The sequence below is a fragment of the Myotis davidii genome, unplaced genomic scaffold (assembly GCF_000327345.1).
Source record: "Myotis davidii unplaced genomic scaffold, ASM32734v1 scaffold147, whole genome shotgun sequence".
NCBI lineage: Eukaryota > Metazoa > Chordata > Mammalia > Chiroptera > Vespertilionidae > Myotis > Myotis davidii.
The window spans coordinates 6,670,769-6,684,592 of record NW_006383010.1 but is presented as its reverse complement, the minus strand read 5'-3'; the positions used below and the strand labels follow the sequence as shown (position 1 = coordinate 6,684,592).

Sequence of the window (13,824 nt, the reverse complement as noted above, 5' to 3'; positions counted from 1 at the left end):
TCAGTTTAGAAAAAGAAAAACAGAAAAATAGAAAGAATCTGAGTTATACTGACATGCTCCAAAGCAATTTTATGAAAACATGTGGAATTGATACAGTTGATCCAATACAAAGAAATGAAACTCCACCAGTTCCTCCTCCAAGAAGTACATCTCGAAGTTTTCCCAGTGTGTATCCTGAACAAGCCCATGAAAGTTTGAAGGAAAGTTTAGGCCACAATAGCCAGGTGGTCCAAGAGGGTCAAGGTGAAAGGAACTGCAGTCCTCATGTCCCCCTGAGGCATGATGAGATGCCTACACTGTGTCTAAATGAAGGGAAGACTTTGAAAGATGGTATCATGTTTTCTTCTTTGGCATCTGAAGCCAAAATGGATAACCAGCCTCTGTGTAGTGAAGATGTTGGATGTGGCATGTGGTCTTACGACACAGTGATAGGCACAAAAAATAGCCCTTCTACCTTGTGGTTTCAGAAAACCTGTTCTACTCCCAATCAGTCAAAATATGAAAAGATGACCCCAGATCATCCTGCTAAATTTCACTCTGACCTTCATGTAAGCAATAACTATAGTTCCTTGGTGACACAGAGCAGTGGCCCGCTTAGAAGTTTCAGTTGTGGCTTTGAAAAGACTACTAGGAATGAAACGCTGGCAGCAAAGACTGATGAATTTAATAGAACCGTGTTCAGAACAGATAGAAATTGTCGTGCAGTCCAGCAAAACCAAAGCTACTCAGAATTGTCTCAAGATCTTAAGCCCTGTGATACCTTAATTACTCATATAGGCAACATACCAGAAAATGATAATGTGTCTGGTATTCTGAAAACCAGTGCCCACGTGCCCGTGCCTAGAGAAAATGTGCCTGATAATCCCACCAAAAAATCCACAACGGGCCCAGTCAGACAAACACAGGAGCACATAACTCCCAGTAGTTATCGGAATATGCTCCACGAGCATGACTGGAGACCTAGCAATTTGTCTGGCCGACCAAGATCAGCTGATCCTAGGTCGAATTACGGTGTTGTGGAAAAGCTGCTGAAAACCTATGAGACATCAACAGGGCCTGTATTGCAAAATTCTAAATGCTGCCAGGATAATTGGACCAAATGTAATTCTGATGTCAGTGTTGGGGCCACATTAAGTCAGCATTTAGAAGTGCTCCAAATTGAACAAGAGCTTCAAGGAAAAACAGCTCTGTGTAGGGCACAACAAGGGAAGCAAGGAGTGGACTGGAAAAAGATAACAGAGGTGAGAAAGCAATGATCATACTTTGGTAGAATTGCATTCGTATTTAGCCATGGCTCAGGGCTCAGTCCCTTGCATTCATATAAATAGAATGCAGGTATATGTTTTGGCATCTTAACTTTTTGATCCTTCACTTGTTAATAACTATGAACCTTAATTGTAACTCAAATGAACTTTTCAAAATGTAGTTTCAAAACTGGGGTTAGCACATTATAACTTTTTAAAATTCTGAAATGGACTAACAAATATAATAAACTAGAGGCCTGGTGCACGAAATTCATGCACAGATAGGGTCCCTAGCCTGGCTGGCGATCAGGGCCAATCGGGTTCCCTGCCTCTCTGCCTCCTCCTTCCCTCCCTCCCTCAGCACCCTGCCACCACTGGTCACCCGCCATGATTCGCGCCACCCCCTGATGGTCATAGCAAGCGATCAAACTCCTGGTCTCCTGGTCCAACTCCGGCGGGGACCATGCATATTAGCCATTCATATATATAGAATAGGCTTAAGAACAGCCAGAAGTGCAAATGTTTGTTTTAAGTTTTTTGAAAAGGTATTCTGAATATGCATTTGTTGATTTATAGAATTTCATTCTTTTAAAGTATATGGGAAATATTTTTAAAATAGCTTGTGCTTTTTAGTTATTAACAATGAATGGTTCAGTCATTCCGAGCATTTGATTCATGTTTTTTCTCATGGGATTAATCTCCTAAATGAGAATATGGGCAAAACATATTTAAAGTAGCATCTTATAAAGTTCTCTTATTTGTGGAGCTAGCAGGCAGTACATTGAAATATGACATTATAACTTAAAAAATGTTAAGGTCATTCTTATTTGTATAAATTCTTAGCATGGAAGTTGCTCTCCCCCCCAAAAAAAAGAATTTGAATAAATGGTATTCTTTTTTTTGTTCCAGACAGTTTGCAAGAGTATATATAATCTTCATTAGTTATAGGTGAAAAAGATGTGGAAGAAGAGATTGGTATTTACCAAGAAGAGTTATCCAATAGTCCCCTTGTATGCATAATTTACAAAAGCTTACAAGGTGACATGTTATTATAATTAGCTAATACTTTAAAAGTTCTTGTTTTACATAATGCAGTATGTAGGCAGCATAGTTCTAAGCTATGCAGGTTACTTCCTTCTTGTGTGAAAAAGTATATTTTAGGTGGCTTTCAAACCCTACAAAAATAGCAGTTTTCATTCATTTTATCGGAGACCTTGTACAAGTTTGCACAATGTACAAATGATTATCCTGTTTTTGTATCTTTGTTTTTTCTTACATTAAAATTTTTTTTTCAATTATAGTTTACATTCAGTATTACTTTGTATTAGTTTCCAGTGTGCAGCATACTGGTTAGACAATCATATACTTTTACAAAGTGTTCCCCTTAATATTTCTAGTACCCATCTGGCACCATACATAGTTATTACAATGTTATTGACTTTTTTTTCCAATGCTGTATTTTACATCCCCATGACTGTTTTGTAACTATTAATTTGAATTTCTCAATCTCTTCACCTTTTTTCACCCACTTCCCCAACCCCATCCCCTCCAGCAATCATCAGTCTCTTCTTTGTATCTATGAGTCTGTTTCTGTTTTGTTTGTTCATTTAGTTTATTCTTTAGATTCCACATGTAAGTTAAATAATATGGTATTTTTCTTTCACCAACTGACTTATTTCACTTAGATTACTCTAGGTTTATCCATACAAATGGTAAGATTTCATTCTTTTTTATGGCTGAATAATATTCCATTGTGTATATGTACCGCAGCCTTTTTACCTACTTGTCTGTTGGGTTGCTTCTATAGTTTGGCTATTAGAAATAACTCTACAATGAACATGGGGTGCACATATGTATCTTTCTTTTTTAAATTTCTTTTTTAATATATTTTTATTGATTTCAGAGAGGAAGGGAGAAGGAGAGGGAGAGAGAGAGATAGAAACATCAATGATGATAGTGACCATACAAGCTGAGAAGGCGCTGGGGGACCACAGTGCCCTTGTGCCCTGGCTTTGGCCAGCACACCCTTTTCTCCATGGTTTTTGCCTCCCCAGCTCTCTCCCTCATCCTGGACACTCAGAATGACTAGTTTTACCTACATACTTAGAAATGTCCAACTCCTGTCAAGCACTTTAGTTAGTTGTGGTGTTTGGATACCAATGTTTTATATTTATATAGAGAGAATTTTCTAATATAGCCTATTATATATATACACAGAGAGAAAGAGAGATAGAGATACAAGCAGCCATTCTCCCTCTCCCAGACAGCTCTTGTACATGGGGAATGGGATGTATCCCCGTCTGTGCCTCAACCAGCAAAGCCAGAGCTCCAGAGTGTAGGGGGAGGGCAGCCACCTGTTCTGAGCACCCCAGAGCCTGGGCTTTTCCAGGGAAAGGCTTTGTGCAATTGGCTACTTTTTTCCTTTCTTTTTTCCATGTACCTCCCTGGCCCCCAAATCTCTGCACCGAAGCTGTTAATAGGCAATGTTGGAAAAGAACTGCATTTGAAAGAAAAAGAAAATGGCACTCGGTCTTGTTTGGGGCCAGCTTGAGTGCCCTCACATCACTCAACATGACTGCCTGGGTTGGTGTTAATGTCGCCTGCGTTGCCTGCGATGCTGCCTGCTATTGGCCAAGGATAGTTGGCCCAGGACAGGACTCCTTAAAATTAAAAAAAAAGAAACATCAATGATGAGAGAGGATCACTGATCAGCTGCCTTCTCCTGGCCCCACACCGGGGATCAAGCCTGCAACCCAGGCATGTGCCCTGACCAGGAATTGAATCTTTACCTCCTGGTTCATAGGTCAACACTCAGCCACTGAGCCATGCTTGCCAGGCTGTATCATTTTTAGGTGAGCCCATAAATACCTGTAAGGACCTGTAGCTTCAGGTGGGAAATGGAAACATCCTGTATATTAAAAGCCCAGCGACCATAACGACATAATGACCAGAACGACCACTTGACCAGCTGCTATGAGGTGCATTGACCACCTCTTGGTCCCTCCCTCCCAGACCCACAGGCTCCGATTGCCTGATAGCAAACAGGAAACTGGGGTGGGTGGCAGCGGGGAAGGACTGAGGACTGGCAAACTGGTGGAACGGCCGACCTCTTGGTCCCTCCCCCCGGCCCACAGGTTCTGATTGCCAGATGGTGAACAGGGAACCACCCAGAACCTGGGTGGGTGGCAGCGGCAGGGCGGGACTGGGGACTGGCAAGCAGGCGGAAGATAGTCCTAATTGCAGGCTAGGCCTAGGGACCCTACCCACACATGATTTCATGTGCTGGACCTCTAGTCCTATATAATAAAAGCCTAATATGCTATGTGTCCGGTCATCCAGTCGGCCGTTCAGCCAATCAAAGCATAATATGCTAATGACATGCTAAGGCCACTCAACCGCTCATTACGACGTGCACTGACCACCAGGGCAGACGCTCCAACCCCTTTGTTAGCTTGCTGCTAGGGTCCAGCCTATAGGACTGAGCGAGACAGGCCGGACACACCCTGGAGCCCTCCCGCAGTCCCTCCCCAGCTGGCCAACCTCCCACATCCCTCTCCGGCCCTGATCGTGCACCAGTGGGGTACCTTAGCCTGGCCTGCGCCCTCTCGCAATCTGGGACACCTCAGGGGATGTCGGAGAGCTGGTTTCAGCCCGATGGCGGAACGACTGGTCGCTATGATGCGCACTGACCACCAGGGGTCAGATGTTCATTGCAGAAGCTGCCCCCTGGTGGTCAGTGCGCTCCTACTGGGGGCAGTGCTAAGTAGGACTTCCCCCGAGGACTCCCAGACTGTGAGAGGGCACAGGCCCGTAGTGTATACAATAACCAGCCAAATTCTCATTAGCTAACAAGAACTATTACTAAGTATTTACCATTTTTGCATTGATTGGAGGCTTGGGAGGAGTCCTCTACTGTGGATCCTTAGGATCCCTCTTCTTTCCAAAAAAATAAATTCCAATGAAAGAAAAAGAAAATGCAGGTTACTGTCGTAGAAATTGAGGCCATCCTCACTGCCTATCCCAGATAAAAGAGCAAAGGCTTTGTTAAAAAGGTCAGTTAACAACCTAAGTTATAAAATGGGTCACATAAGCTTTTTAATTTTCTTTTTTTTTTTAAATATATTTTATTGATTTTTTACAGAGAGGAAGTGAGAGATATAGAAAGTTAGAAACATCGATGAGAGAGAAGCATCGATCAGCTGCCTCCTGCACATCTCCCACTGGGGCCGTGCCCACAACCCAGGTACATGCCCTTGACCAGAATCGAACCCGGGACCCTTCAGTCCGCAAGCCGACGCTCTATCCACTGAGCCAAACCGGTTTCGGCTTTAATTTTCTTTTTAATTGCAAGGATCTGAGAATGCTTTTCTTCCATTCAAATAAAAAAGCAAAGAAGGAAGAAGTGAAAGAAAGGAAAGGGGAGGAAAGGGAAAATACTGTCATCAAATGATGCCCAATATTGATAGTAACTATTAGCAATTTTGAAATTTTTGAGAACTTGTAACAGTGGCTCTTAGTGGAGAAGAAAGAAAGCACCAGGTAAACCACGTGATGGTTCGTGTGCTTTTTGCTTATGGCTTCTAAAAATGTCAGTTACTTGAGAAAAATGAAGTTTCTTCTATAAATTATCTTGTTTTCAAATAACACTGAAACATTATGAAATTCCACCAAGAAACATTTGCAGTTCCATTATATCAAAGTTACCTAACATGAACTTCTAAATACTGAACTTTAGATCTAAAAGGAGATCAGTTGTGTTAAGATTTGTCAGTGTGAAGAGATTATTATATGTCATATTTCTTATCCTAAGTGAATTGCTTTGATTAAAACATTCAAGATCACAAATATTAGATCATCACCATTAGTTTTTGATGCTTTTTCTTGCTTACAAATATGCTAATACATCAATCCCATTGTTGGGATTCATATCAAGCCCAATGTTAGTGCTGGGATAGTGAGGTGAATGTTTTCTTTGATGTTGTAGGAATCCATGGCCGTGAAATGTTCGCATGGGAAAGGATTTTCCCGTCCAGCTAGACCGGCAAATCGCCGTCTCCCATCCAGATGGGCGTCGAGATCTCCATCCGCGCCCCCCGCCTTGAGGAGAACTGCCCAAAGCTGTGCTATTTCTCTGCGATCTGAAGCACCGATGGTCTAAGTCTCTGGCCTGAATTGCTAGATTTCAAAAATCCCAATTGCCAAACAGATAATTCTTAGTGTTTACAGGCAATCCTGTCTCTTCGGTATCTTTCAAGATTTCTGGGACAATTTAAATCTTAACTTCTCATCAGTCTTCAGTGTTTTTAATCTATGGAATAATTATCTTCCTACATGTTGATTTCTTAGATCAAAATTTTTTAATGCCATCCTCATTAATTTTCCAATATGATTTAAGTTGAAACAGTGTACTATATTGTATATACCAACTTTCTTGCAAGTGGCAGAAAGCAAGGTTATGTGCATGGCTGTGTGTTTGTAGATGCATGTGTTGAAATAGGAAGTACCCTAGTGTGTATTTAGATAAGAGAACTTATGTGTTAGCGTTGACTTTGAAATTATAACATGTATACCTATATATTCTTTGTGTTTATTTAACTTTTTTGAAAATATACAGTACTATTTATATTTTGTATACCTTTTCCTAGGTATCCACTTACAGCATATGAAGTACATATATTAACTGACAATTTCCTTGGCCCAACTACATTGAAAAATAAGAATTATACACATATCTAACATTGGTAGATTTCTATGTGCAACTCATAGTTTCTTAACCCATATAAGGATAATACCACTGATCTCCTGTTTTACTCTTTTAAATAAATAAAATTGTCACAGGTTTAACAGATCAGCCTTCTAAAGCAAACATAAAATATTCACAAAAGCTTTTATATGCCATTTGGTAGCCTATTATGGCTTTAAATATATACTTGCTCCTCGGAGCTAGTATCATGAGACTGCCTTATAAACAACATGAATTAAAAATGAATTATTTTGTCAAATTCAATAACAAACATCCTTTAAATAGGATATAAAAAAATGAAATTATGTTGAATTCTACCCTTTATTAAAATTGTAGTAAGCTTTAGTTCAGCTACTTTATTTGGAGTCACTCATCTTTAGAGGTAAGTCATTTATTTTTTTCCTCAAATTAGTAGATAAAATATTAATTTACTTCTTTGTGAACAAGGAAGATAAGGAATGATGTTTTATTGAGGGCTGAATTATAATGTATTTCTTACAGTGTGCTACATAAAAAAGCCTTAAACTAAACTTTGGCACCCATGGGTAGCATAAGGGGTGGAAACATTTTTTGGCCACAACTTGCATACAGTGGACACATAAAATCTGTATTGGAAACTGACAGATATATGAATGTTGAGGTGCATGGAATCTCTTAGAAGCAATTTTGCTCTCCATTGTGTCTGTATAAAACCAACTATATTATTAGATATTAAGTCTATTTAAGCTTTTCTTTGACTACCAAAAAGGTCAAGAAATTCTTATGACAAAAGTATCCAAAGAGCCTTCTCTTATGATATATTCTAGCAATTTAGAGAAATTCACTTCATAATACACCAAGTAAATAATTTCCAAATCCCAGACTGCCTTAACAGGCTCAAGACTGTTGCATGGTGTTGGACAGATTTATACTTTCCAATAAGGGAGTTTCTAGGAGTTGAGCGGAGTTAAACTTCTAGAATGTGAGGTTGGAGCAGATGGTATCGATCCACTCTTTCATTCTTGTTTCTTTCAGGAATATCCTTTTCCCTAGGAGGGCTATCAGAGAAAAATAACCTAGACACAGGTGATGTCATTCATATAATATGCATTTCACACAGAAGGGAGAAAACACTAGGGAGGTGGTAGCATAAATTGATGGACCTGTTAGGAAGATGCCGCTGTGTAACCTCGGAGAGCCTGCCCAAGGACTGTACGACCTACCTGTGCCTCTGCATCGCTGTATCCCAGGTAGTTTGCGGTGGATCTGTGGTTCTGGCCTTTAAGTTCAAGTCACAATATTGAAGATCTCTTACAAAATTAGATTTCTGACCTCACCTCATAATTACTAAAGCAGATTTTCCGGATGTGGGGAGTGGGAATATGGAGTTTTTAATAAAACAAATAAAAAATCAAAATTATTTGATGATTAGGAAGATATGGAAGAAATGGCATTGATACCCATATGGATGGGTAGCTACATTACTTCCTTGGGACTTGCCTTTGTTATCTATAAATTAAAAGTGTTATGCCCTGGCCGGCTTGGCTCAGTGGATAAAGCATCAGCCTGCGGACTGAGGGGTCCCAGGTTCGATTCCGGCCAAGGGCACATGCCTGGGTTGCAGGCTCGATCCCCAGTGGGGGCCGTGCAGGAGGCAACCAATCAATGATTCTCTCTCATCATTGATGTTTCTATCTCTCCTACTCCCTTCCTCTCTGAAACCAATAAATAAATATATTTTTAAAAAAGTGTTATATGTTAGGCTTTATAATTTTAAGCCATGTTTTCTATTAATGATTTACATAGTGGAACACAATTTAACACGTTGGCTAAAATCATAAAACATTAGAGCTGAAAAAACTTAGCATCTAGCACAACTCCTTGGTTGTAAAGATGAAGAAACGAAAACAAAGATTATATGAATGCTCTGCTTTCTCTTTTAGAGTATTTTGTAAATTTTAATGGAAAAACTTATTAAGGAATTTACCCTTAAAATATTTTTGATGTATTGTGATTTTTAACCGGTAGTTTTTATTTCAGATGGGCATTTTCTTCCCAACACCATACCCTTCATTATGCCATCATTGAGTGATTTAAGGGGTTTGTGAACATTTTTGAAATATTTGGTTAGAAACACTTGTATCATTGAAGTTTCCCCTAGCAGGCTTTGGAGAGGAAATCTTAATTATTTCAACTGAGGATTACTGAAATGATGGGTTATCTCAGAAAGGAATAAGAATTCGGCAGAGAAGAATCCTTTAGTTTGTGTGTGTGTGTGTGTGCCTGTGTGCCTGTGTGTGCATGTGTCTAACAGCAGAGAAGAATCCTTTAGTTTGTGTGTGTGTGTGCCTGTGTGCATGTGTGTGCATGTGTCTAACACTTGCACAAGTTCTCTATAAACCCTTATGTCAAAGCCAAATATAAAATATAAGTGGTATTGGCATAATTCACTTTATCAAAAATTTATAGCTTTTCTTTGTTTTTGCAATAAAGATGGCCAAATTATCATGCACAAAACATTGATTATCTTCTACATAGAGGATTTAGCCATATTCCATGTCATTCTGAAAACACTCTGGACCTAAGAAAAGAGAATCTGGTCCCCTACAAATATTTTTTAAAATAAGTTGAGGCACATTTGTGACAAACCACTATTTGATATTGAGATCTCCTTCAGTCATTGGAAGCTACCAGATAGGATAAGTGTGGAACACCTGCTGTGGCATCTAAATACAGTGAGAATATTTTTGTTTTTCTTTCTACACTGATTTTCATTAAAGCTGAAAGTTTTTATAAAGTCTGAACTCAAAATGTATGCAATTCAACCTAGCATCTCCTAAAATATGTGTGTGTGTGTGTGTTTGTATTTTTTCATTTCAATTTTTGCAAGAAGTTCTGTATTACAATTAGCTCAGTAAATTATTTTCTGAGTTAATGATATCTGGAGTGAAATAGTTAATTTTCAATGATGGCCATAGGACTATTTTCTCTATTTTTAAAGGAAGTTACCAGTAGGGGTGAAAGGGGACAATAGTCTCTGTATGTTAAGATTCAGAAGATAGATCACTGGGGATAATAGATTTTTCTTAGAGAATTCCTGGCAAGGAGAGAGAAGTTGAGACCAGGCACATCACCTCTTTAAAAAGGAAGCTGGTGGTGGTATAGCCCAGGGAACCAAACCTAAGTGAATTCAACTCAACAAATACAAATTCTAGGCTTTCCCAGGCAAATAAAGAGCCTTGGAAAAGCACATCATCAAAGACTCCAGGAGGGACCGTGCTCAGAACTCAGGCAGGTGGTCATCTTCAAGGTGATTCTTCATAAAGGAGCTGAGACCAGAGAGTAGGTCCAGGACCAGGGTAGGAATGAAGTGTCCAGGGAAAGAAATTGGCAAAAGTAAGATGCTAGATCTAGAAGCCCAGTCTGGAAACCAGCATGAAAGAAAGGAGATGCAGCTAGTGGTAAGGAGGGAAATTTCCATCAGAACCAAGAATGGAGGGGTCTTCACCAACACAAAAAATCTTTACGGGTGTTGGGAGCCAAGAAGACTTGGGTAGCCAGTGAAGGACCCACGTATAGGCAACCAGAAGTGTAATCACCACAAAACTGAAATAAGGGAGGGTCAGTGCAGCTTGAACTCTCATCTGGGATATCCGCAGGAACTAGAATTGATAGGAGACCATCAGGGGACCAAACTTTAAGGGACTGAAAAAGATAAAGGCAAAGATGATGAGGTGAAGACTGATACTCTTTTCAGCTCCTGTTATTGTTATTTTCTTGTAACTATCACCAGAATCTAAAATTTTATCCAGATAATCGAATACATAAAGTAAGCCATCTATACCTTCATATAATAGACAATAAGAGCAAAATTAGACACCCCAGAAATGAAAAGTAATATTTTTCTCTGATAAAAGTTTTTTTTAAAAAAAAAACAGGCACATAATCAAATGGTAAGACCATTTTTAGGATAATCTAGAATATCGCAAACTTGTGTACATGAAGTGGGTGAGCATAGATGCCCAAGAGTAAGAATATTCAGTGTTGATCCACTGCTGTCTGGTGGAAAAGACCAGGGTCTGAGAACATGAAATTTCTGGACCCAGGTCTGTTCTGTTTTGTCGTGGAGCAGGAGGTTCCCCCAGACTGATCTATGGCACACAGATATCCCTCAAGGTTACCCAATGCCATCAGCTCACTTTTCCCACACTCACTCAAGCAGCCTTCTAGTCCTCAAATGAACTATCTACATGCGTATAGAAATAAGGAAGCATTTAGATTAGTGTTTCTTCAATGTTTCCAGTAAGTTCTCTAAGAGCAGAGAAAATAAATAACTATCCAAAGGGCTTGGATAGGGTTTAAAATTCTTCAAATTTGGGGGAGGTTTAACTTGAAAATTTTTACAGTCTTTAAGTAGGGATTTTTGTCTTTGTTCGCTGATTATGCCAAGTACTTAAAAAAGTGTTGGCAGATAGTAGGCTCAATAAATACTTGTTGAATAAATTAACAAAATTTTAAAATGTTTTAATTGTGCTATCCAGAAAAACAAAACAAGTTTTCCTCTCTGCTTCCTTATTTAATCACAGCTTGGCTGAATGTACTTATTTCATAAAATTGAGCCAACCTTAATTTACTTTGTATAGTAATTTCTTTTCTTGTCATAGTGTCACCATATTTTGAGAATGTGAATCTACTTAAAACTGTGCATGAAATTGTAAATTTTTTTTACTGTTTTGCAAACTTTATAAGCATAATCTAATCCATAAGGTAAAATACCAGACCATTGGAAGAAATTTTGTTGGGCATCTTTTAGTTGAAAAATCAAGTGACTCATGTCATATGAAATATTTTAAGGCTGCCTCTTTTATTGTCTTAAGAGAAAAATAGTTGAAGGGCCTTTTCAAAGGGAGAAAAACATATATGTAGACTAACTTTTATCACATACAATTGAATTAAAGTTTCCAAAATTCCATTGTCAATAAAGTCAACTCTTCACAATTCTCACACTGTTTCTGCTGCAATCTTAACACACCCAGCAAAAGCTCTCACAACTTCACTGGCAAAGAATTCACCCATAAACTGTTTGCTGAATAATCCACCTTTGAGAACTACTGTTCTCAAAGCAATGATTTATCATTTTAACCCATGTTTTAATCATTGTTACAACACATTTTCAACTCTCTGAAAAGAGTAATTCCATTATATTGAAAATCTGTTCTTCATTTTTCTCTGCCTTAAGCCAGCACATATATGTCAAAGAGCAAGTTTTCAAACTAATTTTCTAATTCTTTGCATATATATATCTAAAAATATAGGCATCTAAATAATAATTATTTCTGCCCTAGCGGGTTTTGCTCAGTGGATAGAGCCTCGGCCTGCAGACCAAAGGGCGCCAGGTTCCATTTCAGTCAAGGGCACGTACCTCGGGTGCAGGCTTCTTCCAGGCCAAGGCCCTGGTCGGGCCTCGTGCAGGAGGCAAGCAATTGATGTCTCTCTCTCCCATACACTGATATTTCTCTGTTTTTCCTTCTCTCTTCCACTCTTTCAAAAAATCAATGAAAAAGTATCCTTGGGTGAGGATTAAAAAAATAATTAATTCTGCTAATTTTCAATAAAATTCAGCATTTCTTTCCAGCCCATTAATACACAAAGCGAAGGAAGACCAAGGCTTTGAGAGGAGATCTTCCGTAATATCAGCACTGTAACCCTGTTTTCCTGCACGCACCAGTGTGATTTTTTCCATTTATTAGAGGTACAGCTTGTATCTTTTTAAACTCATTTACTGGTTATTTTACTATAAATTATCCTTACAGCCCTAGACGGGTTTGGCTCAGTGGACAGAATGTCAGCCCACAGACTGACGGGTCCCAAGTTTGATTTGGTCAAGGGCACTTACCTGGGTTACAGGCTCAATCCCTGGCCCTGGTCAGGAGGAGTGCGGGAGGCAACCAAACCATGTCTCTCTTTTACATTGATGTTTCTCTCTCTGTCTCTCCCCTCCCTGAAAAGAGAGTCATTGGAAAAATACCCTCAGGAGAGGATTAACAACAACAAAAATAAGTAAATAAATAAAGTATCCTTATAAAATTCATGAATAAACATCAATATTTAATAAAATTGTTAAGTGTTTCAATTAAAAATAAAGAGCAAGGGTAGCATTCATCTCTCAACCAGTCATTTCAGGACCCCCTTCAGGCAGGTGAGAACTATGGCGCATCATTCAGGAAGCATGTCTTTTGCCCCTGCCAGTTTCTTTTTAAACCCCAAACATAACTGACCATAACAACAGCAGGGAGCATGACCAAGATTTTTTTTTTCTTTGATATGAGGCTAATATTGGCCTCACAGACTGAAATGTGAAGTATACTACTCCTCCTGTTTGTTGTTTGTTTTTAAGAGTTTGTGCAGGATTGGGTTAATTTTTTCTTAGGTGTTTGGTAGAATTTACTAGTAAAATCATCTGCCACAAATCTTTTAAGAATAAAAATATATTGTCTTTCAAAATACAATCTTCAAGTGAAATTTACTGTTATGCCCAGATTTCAAGATCCCCAACAAAACCACACCAGGGAGCCAGTCCGATGCAAAAGCAGAAGGTCCTTTATTGAGCTAGCTAACTCGACCCCGCCCTCCGGTCGGCCCAGCGATCGGAGGCAGAGTCCCACCTGTGAGAAAATCAGGGCCTTTAATAGGGGGGTGGAGTGAGGTGAGGGGAGCTGACTGTGGACCTGCCGATTGGCCAGGCGCAAGTCGGGTCTCGTTACACAGGATGTGGTCATCTCTATGGCGCGCATGTTCCTTGATTGTCATTGGTTAGTTTAAAGAAATCCCGGCTTCCGGGAAGAAGGTACTTTCATG

At 39.3% G+C, this 13,824-nt stretch overlaps 1 protein-coding gene across 1 annotated transcript in view; it reads left to right on the top strand.

The window, feature by feature from the left end:
• Positions 1-8,041, top strand: part of KIAA0408 (KIAA0408 ortholog) — an 8,144-nt gene extending 103 nt beyond the window's left edge. Inside the window, exons 1-2 of the mRNA XM_006778456.2 lie at positions 1-1,241; positions 6,229-8,041. The exon at positions 1-1,241 is cut by the window's left edge and continues 103 nt beyond it. Of these exons, the coding sequence (XP_006778519.1) occupies positions 1-1,241; positions 6,229-6,402 (1,415 nt within the window). The 3' untranslated portion in view covers positions 6,403-8,041. The remainder of the gene's footprint in view (positions 1,242-6,228) is intronic.
• The last annotated feature ends 5,783 nt before the right edge of the window (positions 8,042-13,824 follow it).